The sequence below is a fragment of the Peromyscus californicus genome, unplaced genomic scaffold, assembly GCF_007827085.1.
Source record: "Peromyscus californicus insignis strain IS unplaced genomic scaffold, ASM782708v3 Scaffold_23__1_contigs__length_62951481, whole genome shotgun sequence".
Taxonomy (NCBI): domain Eukaryota; kingdom Metazoa; phylum Chordata; class Mammalia; order Rodentia; family Cricetidae; genus Peromyscus; species Peromyscus californicus.
This window is the reverse complement of record NW_026294534.1, coordinates 51,712,600-51,726,534: the sequence shown is the minus strand read 5'-3', so window position 1 is coordinate 51,726,534 and position 13,935 is coordinate 51,712,600. Positions and strand designations below refer to the sequence as shown.

General features: G+C 39.6%; 1 protein-coding gene across 2 annotated transcripts in view; it reads right to left on the bottom strand.

Annotated features, from left to right (window-relative positions):
• Nucleotides 1-13,935, bottom strand: part of LOC128119147 (probable ATP-dependent RNA helicase DDX60) — a 108,074-nt gene that overhangs the window by 20,946 nt on the left and 73,193 nt on the right. For both annotated transcript variants that reach the window (XM_052752348.1, XM_052752349.1), the window contains 5 exons: nucleotides 12,949-13,107; nucleotides 9,003-9,150; nucleotides 7,626-7,778; nucleotides 5,374-5,478; nucleotides 3,632-3,832 (listed from right to left, as the gene is read on the bottom strand). In XM_052752348.1, the coding sequence (XP_052608308.1) occupies nucleotides 3,632-3,832; nucleotides 5,374-5,478; nucleotides 7,626-7,778; nucleotides 9,003-9,150; nucleotides 12,949-13,107 (766 nt within the window). The remainder of the gene's footprint in view (nucleotides 1-3,631; nucleotides 3,833-5,373; nucleotides 5,479-7,625; nucleotides 7,779-9,002; nucleotides 9,151-12,948; nucleotides 13,108-13,935) is intronic.

The window sequence follows — 13,935 nt, the reverse complement described above, 5'->3', positions numbered from 1 at the left end:
GGTCTACAAAGTGAGTTCCAGGACAGCCAGGGCTATTACACAGAGAAAACCTTTCTTAAAAAATATAATCAATGAATAAATAAGTAATAAATAATTACTTTCAGAAAGTAGAGCTTAGGGAAATAATTTGAAATAAAAAGCATAAGGACATATTTCTATGAAGGCAGAAAAATGTCAAATTAACTGTATGAGGAAAGAGATTTCCTGAGAGCTGCTGATAGCAATGGCTTTACCAGAGGCCACAAGAAAATACAACAGATGGCAATTTATAGTTCAGGTGTCAACCTACCACCAGAGAAATAATTCCCTAATGGAGGAATCCCCTCAAGCAAGGTTTACAGGACCACTAGCTCTGAACACTGTTGTTTCTGTCTCTAATTTTTCTCATGTGCCACCACATTTATTCCCTAAAGACAACTATGGGTATTTTTCCCACTGCTTGTGTGTTTATCTCATCTTTGGGCACACATACAGCCGTAGATGGTCAGGAAGATGACTTCTGCTTAAGCTGTGTAATTTTGATAAATAGAAATAATACTAGGGTATTTTTCATAACTGACATAGGAAAGTAACAGTATTGTCAAGGACAGCTAATTGTCAAAGACAGAACAAATTCAAAACAGACTACCTGCCCCTACAAATAAAATATGTAAGGACAAGTTCCCACATGTCTGTTGAACCAAAGTCAGGCTAATAACATTGAGACACGGCTCCCTGTACAGGTCCTCTCAGCAGTTGGCTTTCTGCATGTACTCCCTACCTCAAGGTTCATCCAACTAACTATTTGTTGTTTAAGTCCTGAATTTCAATGTCACTTTCTATTTGGGAACCCTAACCACCTAGAATTATGTGCAGAGCCAAGTGTTACTCACTGGCCAGTCAGTGTGACCTCTCTATCCTGAAAGAAACTGTGTGACTTATGTGTTATGAGAATGGGTCAGACCCTGAAAATTAATTGTTCAGAGTTCAGCTGTTGGGGGGGGGTGTGTACACACGTGCTCACACATGCGCATGCACACTGAAAAGGAGATGTAACTGAGTATGCAGGAGGAAAAGTGAGAGAGATGTAAGAAGAAGAGGGAGTGAGTAAAGAGTGAGTGAATGATGCAGTAGTGTGTGAAGGAATGTAGCAGAATAGAGAGAAGAAATGTGTGTAGAAGAGAGACATGGCTATGTAAAGAAGTGTGAAGGTATGTAGCTGTGTAGAGAATGTAACTGAGTGGAAAGACATGTAGCTGTGTGGAGACAGAGAATTTTCAGAAAGAGATTTTTAAGATGAAGTAAAAGAGAAAGTTACCATCAGATAGAGTGTGTTTCCTTATTTACCCCTCAGATATAAAACATCTAGCCCTCACCACATTCATGGATTTTTTTTTGCAAACCCTGGAGGCAGGCTCTCCCAAAGACTGCCAGCAGAGATTAGCCTGGTTGCCATAGTTAGAAGATGGAAAAAAATATGAAATACCCAGTACTGAAGGCTAAGAGGCAGCCAGAACATCACGATCCATGCTTTCTCTCATTAAATCTTTAGATTTAAACATATATGTGTATGAAAGTAGAAGAGAGAGTGTTTGAGATGAGGAAAGACACCAGTGGTAGGGATGGAGAAGTACAACAGAGACATGGAGGAGATATCTAAAGCATGTAATGTACACTCATGAAGTGTCATGACAAAACACATCATTTTGTATAAACAATACATAGTTTAAAAAAAGCACACTCTGAAGATTTTCTGCCCATACTTGCAAGTGGACCCAGTAAGCAAAGGCATCATATCACTCTTCTCAAATATGCCGAAACACAAGAAAATGAATCCCCCAATTATCTCTCTGAAAAAATAATAAGGGGTCAGAGAGATAGTTCAGTGGATAAAGGTGCTTGTGTACAAGCCTGGAGACTAGAGCTCCATCCTTTGAACCCATGGAAAGGTAAGAAGAAGAAAACAGAATCTACAAAGTTGTCTTCTGAACTCTACATGTGCTCTCTGGCATTTGCATGCACACACACACCACACACACATACACACACACACACACACACACACACACACACACACACACATGCTCACATCATGCATATCATACACGATAATAAGTAAAATAAAACATTTTATGTTATTATTTAATATTATTATTCAAAATAGTAATAAAATATGTCTTATTAGAAGATGTACTTGTCTCTATAGAGAAGTAAAAATTAAGAACTGAAAAATCGGCCAATAGAATGACTCAGTGGGTAAAGGCACTTGTCACCAATACATACAACCAGAGTTGGATACCCAGGACCCAGGACGCAGAATGGGGAAGGAGGGAAACAGGCTCCTGAAAATCGTCCTCAATTTGTTCTGTGGCCACCACATGTGTGCCATGACATATGCACACACAGAAAGAATAAAAGAGAGGGACAGATGGAGAGGAGGGACAGAGGAATGGAAGGAGGGAGAGAGTGAGGGAGATAGAGGGAGAGAGAAGTCATTTTAAAAGAATTCAAAAATGAAGAAACTTTGGTCTGAAACAATGCTTTGTAAAGCCAGCAAACCGATTAGGGAAATGCCAGAATTCTCACTTCAGTAATAATTAATACACAGAATTAGGAAACAATAGGTCCTGCTGTGGTCTTAATGTGGTCCCTAGATCATGCTGAAATCTAATCTCCATGCTGTCTATTGTATTGAGGGCTGGGACTTAGGAAAGTAACTAGAACCAGAGGGAGTCCTAAGAGTAGAAGGCTCTCATGGTGGAATCCTCATAGATTTTACAAGAGGAACAAAAGGGAGATGACAGACAGGCCTGCATGCTTCCTGATTACCATGCAATGTCCTGTGACTTGGAACACTTCAAAGAAAGTCTTTCACTAGATAATACCCTTCAGCATTTAACCTCAGAATCATGAGCCAAAACAAACCTCTTTTCTTCATAATTCACTCCACCTGTGGTATTATGTTACAGCCAACAGAAAATGAACACAAGTCCTTTTTACAGTGTATTGTCACAAAAATGGAAATTAAATCACCTAATTGTGAGTTTCAAATTCATGGTCTCAGACTCAGTTTTATCTGACCCTAAAGCATCAAGACAATGTTCTGATTATGTCTCCATGTCCACTTACTTACACCCTTATAAAGTGTGTAATCATACCTCAAAAAAAAAAAGTCTGAAAAGCAAAAACCAAAATAGTAAGGAGATCATTTTGGTAGAACTAGGCATGAGTCCTTTTTGTTTTGGTTTGGTTTGGGTTTTTTTCTGTTTGTTTTCCAACTTTCTACATTTTCTAAACATTTTTAAAGAATTTAAAGATTTTTTTGTCTTATAAAAAATAAACTATTACTTTATAATTATAAAAAAAAGTCTTCTTGTTTCTGAATGGTAGAAACATGTGGCACCTTCTGGTACAAGACAATATTATTTATCATACTAGAAGACAGTGATCATGGGAACACCTTAGTGGCCACTCAGTCACAAATTCTGTCTGATAATGGAAACAAACAAAACTTATCATCATTTCCCCCAGCTTCCTCCATCCCTCCCTAGAGAACATTGAGAAGCATCAAAATCCTGATAAAAAGCACAGGAGAGCTGATTTCAGCCAAGCCACTGGTGAAGAAAGAGGTCTAATCACAGGGACACAGCACCTTTGCCTTGCCGTCCTCTGGGTCATCTGCCTTGGAGGCCAGCAGCATGAGTCTTAGAATGAGTGAGATACTGAGAGGAAACTGTCCTCTCAGCTCAGGTACTTTGGATTTTATGAGTTTTCCTATTTTGGGCAGCGGGATATCAAAAAAGTAGACATCACCTAGCAGGTCCTGCCCTCTTCTTCCAGCCCGACCAGACATCTGGAAACAGAGCAGAATCATGCAGTGAGAATCACCTGAATGTTTTTCCTAAGAGAATGTAAAGAGCTAAGCCTTTTACACTGCTTTTAGAGCAAGTATGCTGTGCCCAGGGGTTAGCTAAAATGAATAGGCTGCTATTGAAAAATCTAAAAAATTTATCGTATCTGAAGCAGAGCTATTTTAAGTAATATATCTGTCATTCCCATGTATCATTAATCATACTAAGTATTTATATAATGCTGTACAGAACTACATCTATTTATAAAATCATATATCTAATACTATGAACATATTATGTGCTGTATAATTATATAATTGTCACTTCTGGCAATTACTTACTTGATAAAATATTCTACCTATGATATATAATATTACATAATATATGATATAACATATAACACTACATGATAATGTTTTATTAATATTAATTATACATGCTCCATATGATTTGAATGTTAGTGGATACAGCTACATTCGATGCGAGCAGAAATATTGACCAAACATTTCCATGAAGGTAAACTCTATGAAGACAAACTCTATTGTCTACAGAACAATAATAGAACAAGGAGAGTCAAAAGCAAGGAAAATGCTTTAATACACAAGGTCAAGACTTTGTGGTGAATGATAAATGTGTGGAGAGCTGAGGAAGCCCTGAGAGAAATGAGTGACATTCTATGTATACCATTGACATAGGAATGGGTATGTCAAGGACCCAATGCCTCAGTCCCATGGGAATTGAAAAGTACCTTTATTCCCCCAAAGGGATTGGAAATCCTTCCTCTAATCCATGTTTGGATGTTAATGGTGTACGCAGAAACTGTCCATCGTGCTTTCTCTTCCCAGATATTTGTGCCTGAAGACTTCTCCCCTCTAGACACTGCTCCTAAGATTAGCTAAACTGCTTCCTCTTTCAGCTGTGTGCAATAACCCTGCTTTCTGTTCAACTTTGTCTAATAAGCACACTGAACTTCCAAGTGACATAATTTCTCCATCAGAGAGCCAAGTCTACCTGATCCCAGCTTTTCTGTGTGTCTGTGTATCTGTCCTTTTCTCACTACCTTGCCACCCCAGTTAGGTCTGTGTCTGGAGCTGGGCAGAGCATGGCAATAATGAATGCACAGATTGTGAGGAAGCAATGAAATAACACCGCAGGAGAGCACAGAGGTTGGTTTGGAGTCAGACTGTGTACCGAGAGTCAAGAAAAGTATTCAAGATGGCTCCAGAGTAGAAAAACCCATGCTCAGTAAATGAGAAAGTAAATGTTTCCCAATAATCTTTTTTATGGATCCTTTTTTTGCAAATTGCTTTATTTAGTTTGTGTGCATGTCATGGGGTCGTAATGGTTACCCATATTCTGCAGATAAGACAGGAGATTGGATGTCTTATCCAAGATCACACACATAATCTCATAGTCCTATGTTACTCACCTACAGTGCTCTGCCATGAACTGGAGCATGTTATTAATCAGTAGTTAAAGTAATTTTTTCACTAATTCAGGGTTGTGTAGTATTACTACATTAAGTTAATGTATATTGTAATACCTGTCTGAAATTTAAAGCATCCAGATAGATAGAGTTTTGAGCAAAAACCACAGATTTACAAGGCATGTTGATTCCTAAAGCAAGTGTTCCAGTAGCTGTCACCACCTAAAAAGGAACAAAACAGTGATTCTACAAACCGGCATTTTGGTAGAATACAAGTATTTCCATGCAATTGCTAAAAACTGTATTGAAATTCCAATAAAACTGCAGCGGGCAAACTAAGGAGATGAGGCACATAATGTTTCTTCGTATTTTGCAAACACTGACAGCACATTCTCTAATGGAATCATTATAATACTCATCACTTTGCAAGGAATATATACTTTAACCTCAAATGTGTGGTGCAAATGTCACAGAGGAACTTCGAGGCCACATCTAAAATACTTATCTTCTCTCATCACCATCTCTCTCTCTGCTCTTTGCATTATTCCCTCAATGTTCCTCAATATCATTGTGATTTTATTTTCCCTCAAACACTAAAGTCAAAGCATCATTCACTGTTGTATCTCCAGAGCCAAGTAGAACATCTGGCATGGGATTAAGTATTACAATAAACATGGTAAGTAAAATATTAAGAGAGGAATTTCTCTGTAAGAGGGCAATAAATCTTTTATAAGCCTACTTCCTGGTAATTATTTGATCTAGTAAAGTTCATTGAGAAATGACATAAGAACAAAGTGCATTTTCTTTTTCTGTTATAAATTTGCATGATCACTAATCAGAAACAGAAAAGAATGTAAAGTTTATTCACATAATCTAACTTCTTGTTCATTTTTTTCCTGATGTGGTTAATATATGTTGACTTGTCCTATCTTGTTTGGAATCATTTTTTTGTACACTGTGAAGATGTGTCTTTGTCAGGGTGCTTTCTGATTGGTTTAATAAAGAGCTCAATGGCCAATAGCTAGAGATGAAGAGATTAGGAGGGACTTCTGGGGACAGAGAGGACTCTACAAAAAAGCAAAGCAGAGTCACCATCCAGACATGGAGAGGAAACAGGAGGTGCAAGAGAGGAATAGAGGTAACACCACATAGCAGAACGTAGATTAATATAAATGGGTTAATTTAAGTTATAAGAGCTAGTTAAGACAAGCCTAAGCTATAGGCGAGCTTTCATGATTAATAATAAGTCTCTATGTCATTTTTTTGTGAGCTGGTAGCTTGAAGAAAAATCCATCCACACTATTTCTTCAGATTGATGGCTGTTTGTGCTGTGGTTTGTGATGATGTTTAAGGATGTATAGTGATGCTTTCTAATTGTTTTGTAACTGAGGCTTATGCCTCTGTCAAAATGAAACATGGTACTTATTAAATCCTTTAAATTCAAATCTCTTTAACAAGCACAAATATTGAGAGAGTAGGAGCTTTACATTTAGAAAATGAACAGGACAAATGCCTTCCTAAAATGTACTCTCTGATGAAACTATTACTGTTTGCCTAGTAGCTGTTCTGTTATCAGTCAAGTTATTCATCACTTTATTAGTGACAAAGAAATTACTGTCAGATACTATTTCAGTCACTTCTCTTTCTATTTTTCTCTCTCTCTTCCTTACATCCTTTTTCTTTTAGCCTATGCCACACAAAATTTAAGGTTGATAATTTTTAGTAGTCAGGGTCAATTTTTAAAGATTACTCAAGACTCAGAAATACTAAGTGTCCTCTGAATACTTGTCTGGATTATTGCCATGAACCTTCCCAGGATGCACTAAAGAAAACACGATAAGGATGTGGCCAGAAAGTTATTTATGGCAATCTTCCTCTTGTCCCCCATCAGTAACAGGAGAAACGACATTCAGTATAGACATGTCTACAAGCTCTGCTTAGATAAGCTGAAGTCCTGAGAAAGCAGAGATCTGTGCTCTGATTTCAGCTACCACACTAGGAAAAGATCTGCTCCAGCTTCAAATATAAATATCTTCTAAATTCTTAGAGGTAATATTTGTAGCAAAAACACATCAACAAACCCTACATAGAATAACAAAAGAGTAAGATACAGCACCGAGATCAGCATAGACATGCTTCGTTTCCTTGTGTAAGGGTATGGCGTGAGTGACACCAGTCAAACCTTCTTCCCCAGTTAAATGACATGGAGCATATGCAAAGATGCTACAGTCAGTAAACAATATCTACAGCCCAAGAGGCATAGCTACACGAGGGGAAAAAAGTAAAGGGGTGGCTGTATTTCCTCATTTCATGAACATTCTGCTTCATATCTTCACAATTTCAAATTTTACAATGAAAAATTGACCCACCCTAATGAATCCTTTCCTAAAGAGAATTTCGACTAGCTGCTTTTCTTTCGCACTCATGGAGCTGTGATGATAGCCAATTCCTCTTCTTGCCAAATTCTTCAGTATGGCACCTTTTCTTTCAAATTTCACTCGACTAAACACCATCTGCAACGACTAAAAGAAACAAGAGATTTAGAGTATTGTTTATCTAATCCTCAATCAAACAAAAATGTTCAATGAAACTAATATACATATTACATAATATGTTGGCCAAATGATGTCACTGTTTGGCCTTTCCTCTACACATCATCATCATCAATAACAACAACAACAACAACAAAATAATGTTTTATGGCAAAACAGTCACAAGAAAAGTCTTCTCAGTTCCTGGCAATCTCACTTCAATTGTGAGAGAGAAAACTCTGTCAGTGTAGTAGACAGCCCCAAGGGAAGTACAAGACTGTGGCCCACTTCTATCTAAACAAGATCAAGTGACTATGAAATCTTTTCTAAAGTTCTCTCCAGAAAGTAAAGCAAAACCTTTATACTGTAAGGTCAAGAAATGCCTACTTCCCACTGCAAATGACATACTAATGGCCTTAAGAATACCCACATAATAAGGAGGAATTCCAGTTGTGTCCAGTGTTACAATATATAAAAAGATCAACAGTCGGAGAGAAGGGACAAGTTTACGTCTCCAAAAGTAAAAGACTAGTGCCTAGATATTTTGATTGTCTATAAGACAGAATGTCAAGGATCAATTAAAACAATGGTGTCCATACATGGTCATGAAAACTAGACAGACCAAGAAACTGACAAAAGAAGAATCATGATACAATGAAAACATGCAAATGTATGTGGGAGAGTGTGTGTGTGTGTGTGTGTGTGTGTGTGTGTGTGTGTGTGTGATGACATTGCATTTATTGTTAAATATGTTGTCTAAAACAGGAATAGTTTGAAGGACAAAAAGTTTAAAGATGATGGGCTAACCCAATTTTAGATATCCCAATGACTCTTTGGTGAAAATTTTTAACTGCAATATAGAAAGACTCTGATTTTAAGAAATACTGTCAGTTTCTAAATATAGTAGTCTACAGGGGTACAAATTCTGACCCTAATATACAGACTTTTACAGAAGACATGGTGCAAAAACAGCCACTTGGGTAATTTGTCATCAGGACAAAATCAGACTACAAAACTTGAGCCTATCTTCAGTGTGCACTGCAAGGTACTTGGATGTTCTGTGCAGCAAAGGTCCTGTCTACAATGTCTCCACTTCATAGAGACTTCCCTGATGGGAGCAATTTCATGCTGTATGGTCAATACTGTGTGCATGGAAGAGGCTTCTCTGAAGAACAATATACTCTCTGGGAGCACCGGTCCCTTCTGGGTGCTAACCTCATCATCTATTGCTTTCTGATCAGCATACGTGCAGTCCTGAGGAACTGCCAGATTCTTCTCCAGACTCTTCAGGAGGTAATTGTGTTCAGCTTCGTGAATGATGCTTTGATCCAATCTTCTGGAGGGTTTCTGGCTTTTTTCATCTCTTTATAAGAACAAAATTTCAAAAAAATCAGTATTTATATCCAATCACCACAGTATCCCAGAGTATCTTAAGTCATGTTTACCAGCCAGAATCATTGTTTCTTGCATTTATATTATCATGACTTGGTCCCTTGCACCTAATGTGTTTACTCATCAGCCCCTGGAGCCTATGATCCATCAAGATAAAACCACTGTGGATGTGACATTTTTCTATAGTGTTCTCCTCCATTATTTCCCATTCCCCAGATGACCTTGCTTCATCTTGCTAATGTGATGATCATTTTCTCTCCCTCAGCCTTTCTCACACTCAGGTGGGAGGTATGTGCTCTCCTCTCTCTGTTTTGCCAATTCAGGATATTCTCCTTCCTCCTTGTGGTAGACACTGCAAGCAGGGGCCAAGTCTGGGCTATCATATAGCAGAAGCCACACCTTCTTAACTTTGCTTTCCTCCTGGTCTTCCTCATGATTTCCTTATGTGCCCACCCTTCACCAAGGCATGTACACACATGGACAGCCCTTCTCATCATGTGCTACATAACCTGGCTGAGACCCTTAAGTAATCACTCTATATTCTCCAGGACCTCTGAGTATACCAGGCTTTTACAATCACTAGGTTCATGTATACTTTTTTTTCACATTTTTTTGTCTCAACCATGCAAATAAGATATTTCTGAACCTAGGAAGATGAGGTCACTTGCATTCTACCATGTAGTGGTATACAACACACATCTAGAATACATCACCTCCAAGTAGCATTAACCTTAATGAGGAAGGAAATGTCATGATTATGACCAGCTGTATGTTTTCAAAACACATGCTAACGGACTTACAGAGGAATACAGAATGTTGTCTAACTCAATTTTTTGAACTATTAAGTAAATCACTGTTAATAAATAAAAACTGCTAAAGAAAACAGACAAAATGTCCTTCCCGCTCAACACGCATGACCCTGTAAAAGTGAGCTCTTAGTGTGTGTGTTTCTTTAGGGGTTCTTTTATTATAGAAATGGATGAAGTCAGAGAAGGGTCAGAGTTTTGTCCTCCAATGCATAGGGCATGAAGTAGGGTCCCCATCCTCCTTACAGTGAGAGTGCTGAATATATTAAACACCTTTCATTTTGACAGCTTTGAGTTGCTGGTCACCAACCCACCTTGACCATGTGGCTCCTGAAACCCTGAAGCAGAGATATCCTAAGGAGGATCATTTCCCAAGAAATCTTACACTTCCTACCTACATTCCCCTGGGAGTCCACTTCCTCCATACTACCCAGGAAATATACTACCCAGGAAACAGCAAAACATGAAGAGTCACCCTACATGAAAAGATCCAGAGCAAACTCTAGCTTTCTCTAAAATTTGGAATATTTAAAATCAGAGGTGCTCTAAAAGTTTGTTTCAACTTTCAAAAGAGTTCTAGCTCTTTCATTAAAAATATCTCAAACAGTTCAGGCAGTGGGACCGGGACCTGTCCTTAGTGCATGAGCTGGCTGTTTGGAACCTAGGGCCTATGCAGGGACACTTAGCTCAGCCTGGGTGAAGGGAGGAGGGGACTGGACCTGCCTCGACTGAATCTACCAGGCTGAGCTGAATCCCCAGGGGAGTCCTTGCCCTAGGGGAGATGGGAATTGGGGGTGGGCAGGGGGGAGGGCAAGGGGAGGAGGGAGGAGGGAGGACAGGGGAATCCATGGCTGATGTGTAAAATTAAATTAAATTTAAAAAAAAAATCTCAAGACCTCCCTAAGAACTAGCTTTCTTAGCACCTGAAGGTACTATCCAAGCTGCCAAGGGAACAAAACAATGAAAAGTCTTACCCAGCTGTAAAGCCTACAAACTGCAACAGTAGTATGGCAGTATATCTCCAGTGGTGCAATAGTGGCACTTACATCTCCGGGGTAACTACCAACAACTGGTTGGACTTAAGGCCTCACTCAGTAGTGGGATATTTATGCCTGGTACTATAAACCTAACCAACTGCAAGTCACTGGTGAAATAATGGACCACAAAGGGTAACTTACTGCTACCACATCCCTAAACCAGTATAACCACCAACAGCATTCTAAATACTTGTTCTTACAGACACAGGTAAGTGTAGCACTCACCCTCATCAAAGAAGCTTCTGTTTGCAGAAGACAAATCCCATCATAGATATCATCAGCTGGTCAAGAAGGCAGAGAACAACTGACCATGGGGTGCCTATCTCCACTTGATACATCTACAACACAACTCCTACGCGTAAGGCTCAGGGAACACTGAGGAAATGGGGGCATAAAGACTGTAAGCACCAGAGGATCAGGACATCTGCTGTCAGATAATGTCTTCTATAAATGACAGAGAAGCTGTGTCCACAAAATCTGAACTATATGGTCACCCAAACAAGACCTGAACAGTGGCAATTCTAGTCCATAACAAACACGAATGTGGGAAATCTCAGGAGGACCCACCCCTAGATGAAAAGGTATAGGCAATTAATTGGCTGGCAAAAGAGGGAGAATCAGTCCTCTCTAGTTACTAGCCTCCTGATAGCTTATCCAATCCCAAGTAGTCATCACTAAACACGTAATCATATATGCACACTAAATGGAATCAATAGAATCTGTTAGTATGTGAGTGAGTATGTGTGTGTGTGTGTGTGTGTGTGTGTGTGTGTGTGTGTGTATGTGTGTACTAATTACAAAAGAAGGGATTATGAATTTGAAAGGGAAGGGACAGGAGAGGAGAGGAGCTGGAGGGGTCAGAGTGTGTGGAGGAATGATATAAACATAATACTCATGCATAAAATTCCCAATAGTAATAATATGTTTTTATAATAGTTTTAAAGTAAAAATCCTTGGAACAACTATTATCAGACAGGCTATGGAGATGAGAAGAGAAAAATGTATGCCTCCTGTTGTAAAGAAGCTTAGGATTTAGGGAAACTAATAAAGATTTAGTGTCCCATATACAAAGAGCTTGGGAACTGAGTTTTAGGTTTTGGATTTTGAAATATTGGCCAAAAAATAACAGCATATCTTGGGATGGCACCCCAAGTCTAAACAAGAAAATTTATTTAGATTTTATCTATACTACTCTTACATACAACCTGGAGGCAATTTTATACATAATTTAAATAAATGTGTACATAAAGCAAATTTTTATCATGTAAAAATTTCCACATACAGTACTACCTGAGCAGTCAAAGTTTCAGATTTTGAAGGATTTGGGATTTTACATTTTTCATTTTAGGTATGGTCAGAGTGTATATTTTAAAAATACAGAACAATTTATCTCCTAACTAAACAAAGTAGAACAAGGAAGCATAGGTATAAGTCCAGGAATGAGCACAGGATTCAGAGAACAGAAATAAGAAGAGTTTCCAACCCACACAGTCACTGAAGGTGGAGAGGACCATGAGGAGGACACATTAGCTACACCCTGAGAGCAATGGCCTTCCAAGTGTAAAATTGGCGTTGTAGTCCAGTCCAAAACTCAGTCTATGGCTCACACAGTGATAATGTATCATGAGTCAAGACAGAGTCACATGGGCAATGTGGGATGATCTTGTCAAGTTCTGTAAAACACATAGACTGAGAGAATCTGGACCTGTTTCAAACAACCGTATATTAAACTGATTTATTCAAATAAGGAATATGTGCTGCTGGTCACTTATCTCCACCCAATTCTCCCTCTGAAATTTAAAAACAAAAACAATCCAAGTCATAATTAGAATTTCATTATAAAGCATTTTCAAATGAGCATTTCCTACTAGGCCATTTGGGCTCAACAAACCTTTATGTGGCCAATTTGCTTAGTGAAATACTTACATTATCTTTTGTTTCTCCAAAGATTTTTTAACTTTTCGAAGTTTGTTAGCCATGTCATGAGCTTCTTTATCAGCTTTGGGAGGCCTTTTCTCCTCCTGTTTCTTCTCCAGGAATTCGCAGGCAGCCTCAGCACAGTTTTCTACAGAACCTAATCTAAATCTGGAAGCAAACGAACGTGTATTTAAAATATCATATTACTCCGGGCCCCCCCGTGGCCTCCGGCCTGTGCTGGGTGAGCCTGGGGGGGCCCCGGGAACAGCCTCGGTCTCCATCCTGGCGGTGACCTCTTGTACGGCCTCCTGGACTGCACCGGGCCCCTGCTCTCCAGGACGGGGCCATGGAGATGCCCCAACCGGGCCTGCGAGGACTTCTCCAGCGTGGCACGGCGGAAAGAATGACGGCCACCCGAAGGCCAAGCTTGTCCCTTCCTGGCCTCTGCAGCCTGAGGCGGCGGGTCTGCGCAGGAACACTGGGCCATCGCTGGGAGGAGACCGCCCGGTTGATGAGAACCCCCAGACCTGGATGAACAGAGGCCTCGACGGTCCTGGAGGGAGGTGAGCGGAGGAAGGGACGTGACATCGCATGCGGCCCTCGCTCAGCAAAGCTGGCGAAGATTTACCCGCCGCTGGTAGAAGACCTTGTACATAATATGAAAAAGCTGCTCTCAACCTTATCCCCGACCCTTTTAGAGAGACCTTTGGCTAAATCTGGACATCTAGCTGTAGAGACTGCCTATGCAGGGTAAAGTTAGAGGTAGGAAATCGGAAATCAGGTGTGTACCCAGTCGTCTTTGAAAACATCGTAGACGTGTCTTCTAGAAGTGACTTTGAAAAGGAATTGTTTAGGCCACCTCTAGAAAGACCCAGGAGCAACACTCGTCCTTGTTTGTTCAGTAGTTGGAGGACCCAGCCAGCCGGAGGAAGAAGAGGTCCGGAGCCAGATTGGTCGTGTGAAGACGTCGTCTTTTTTTTTTTTTTTTTTTTTTTT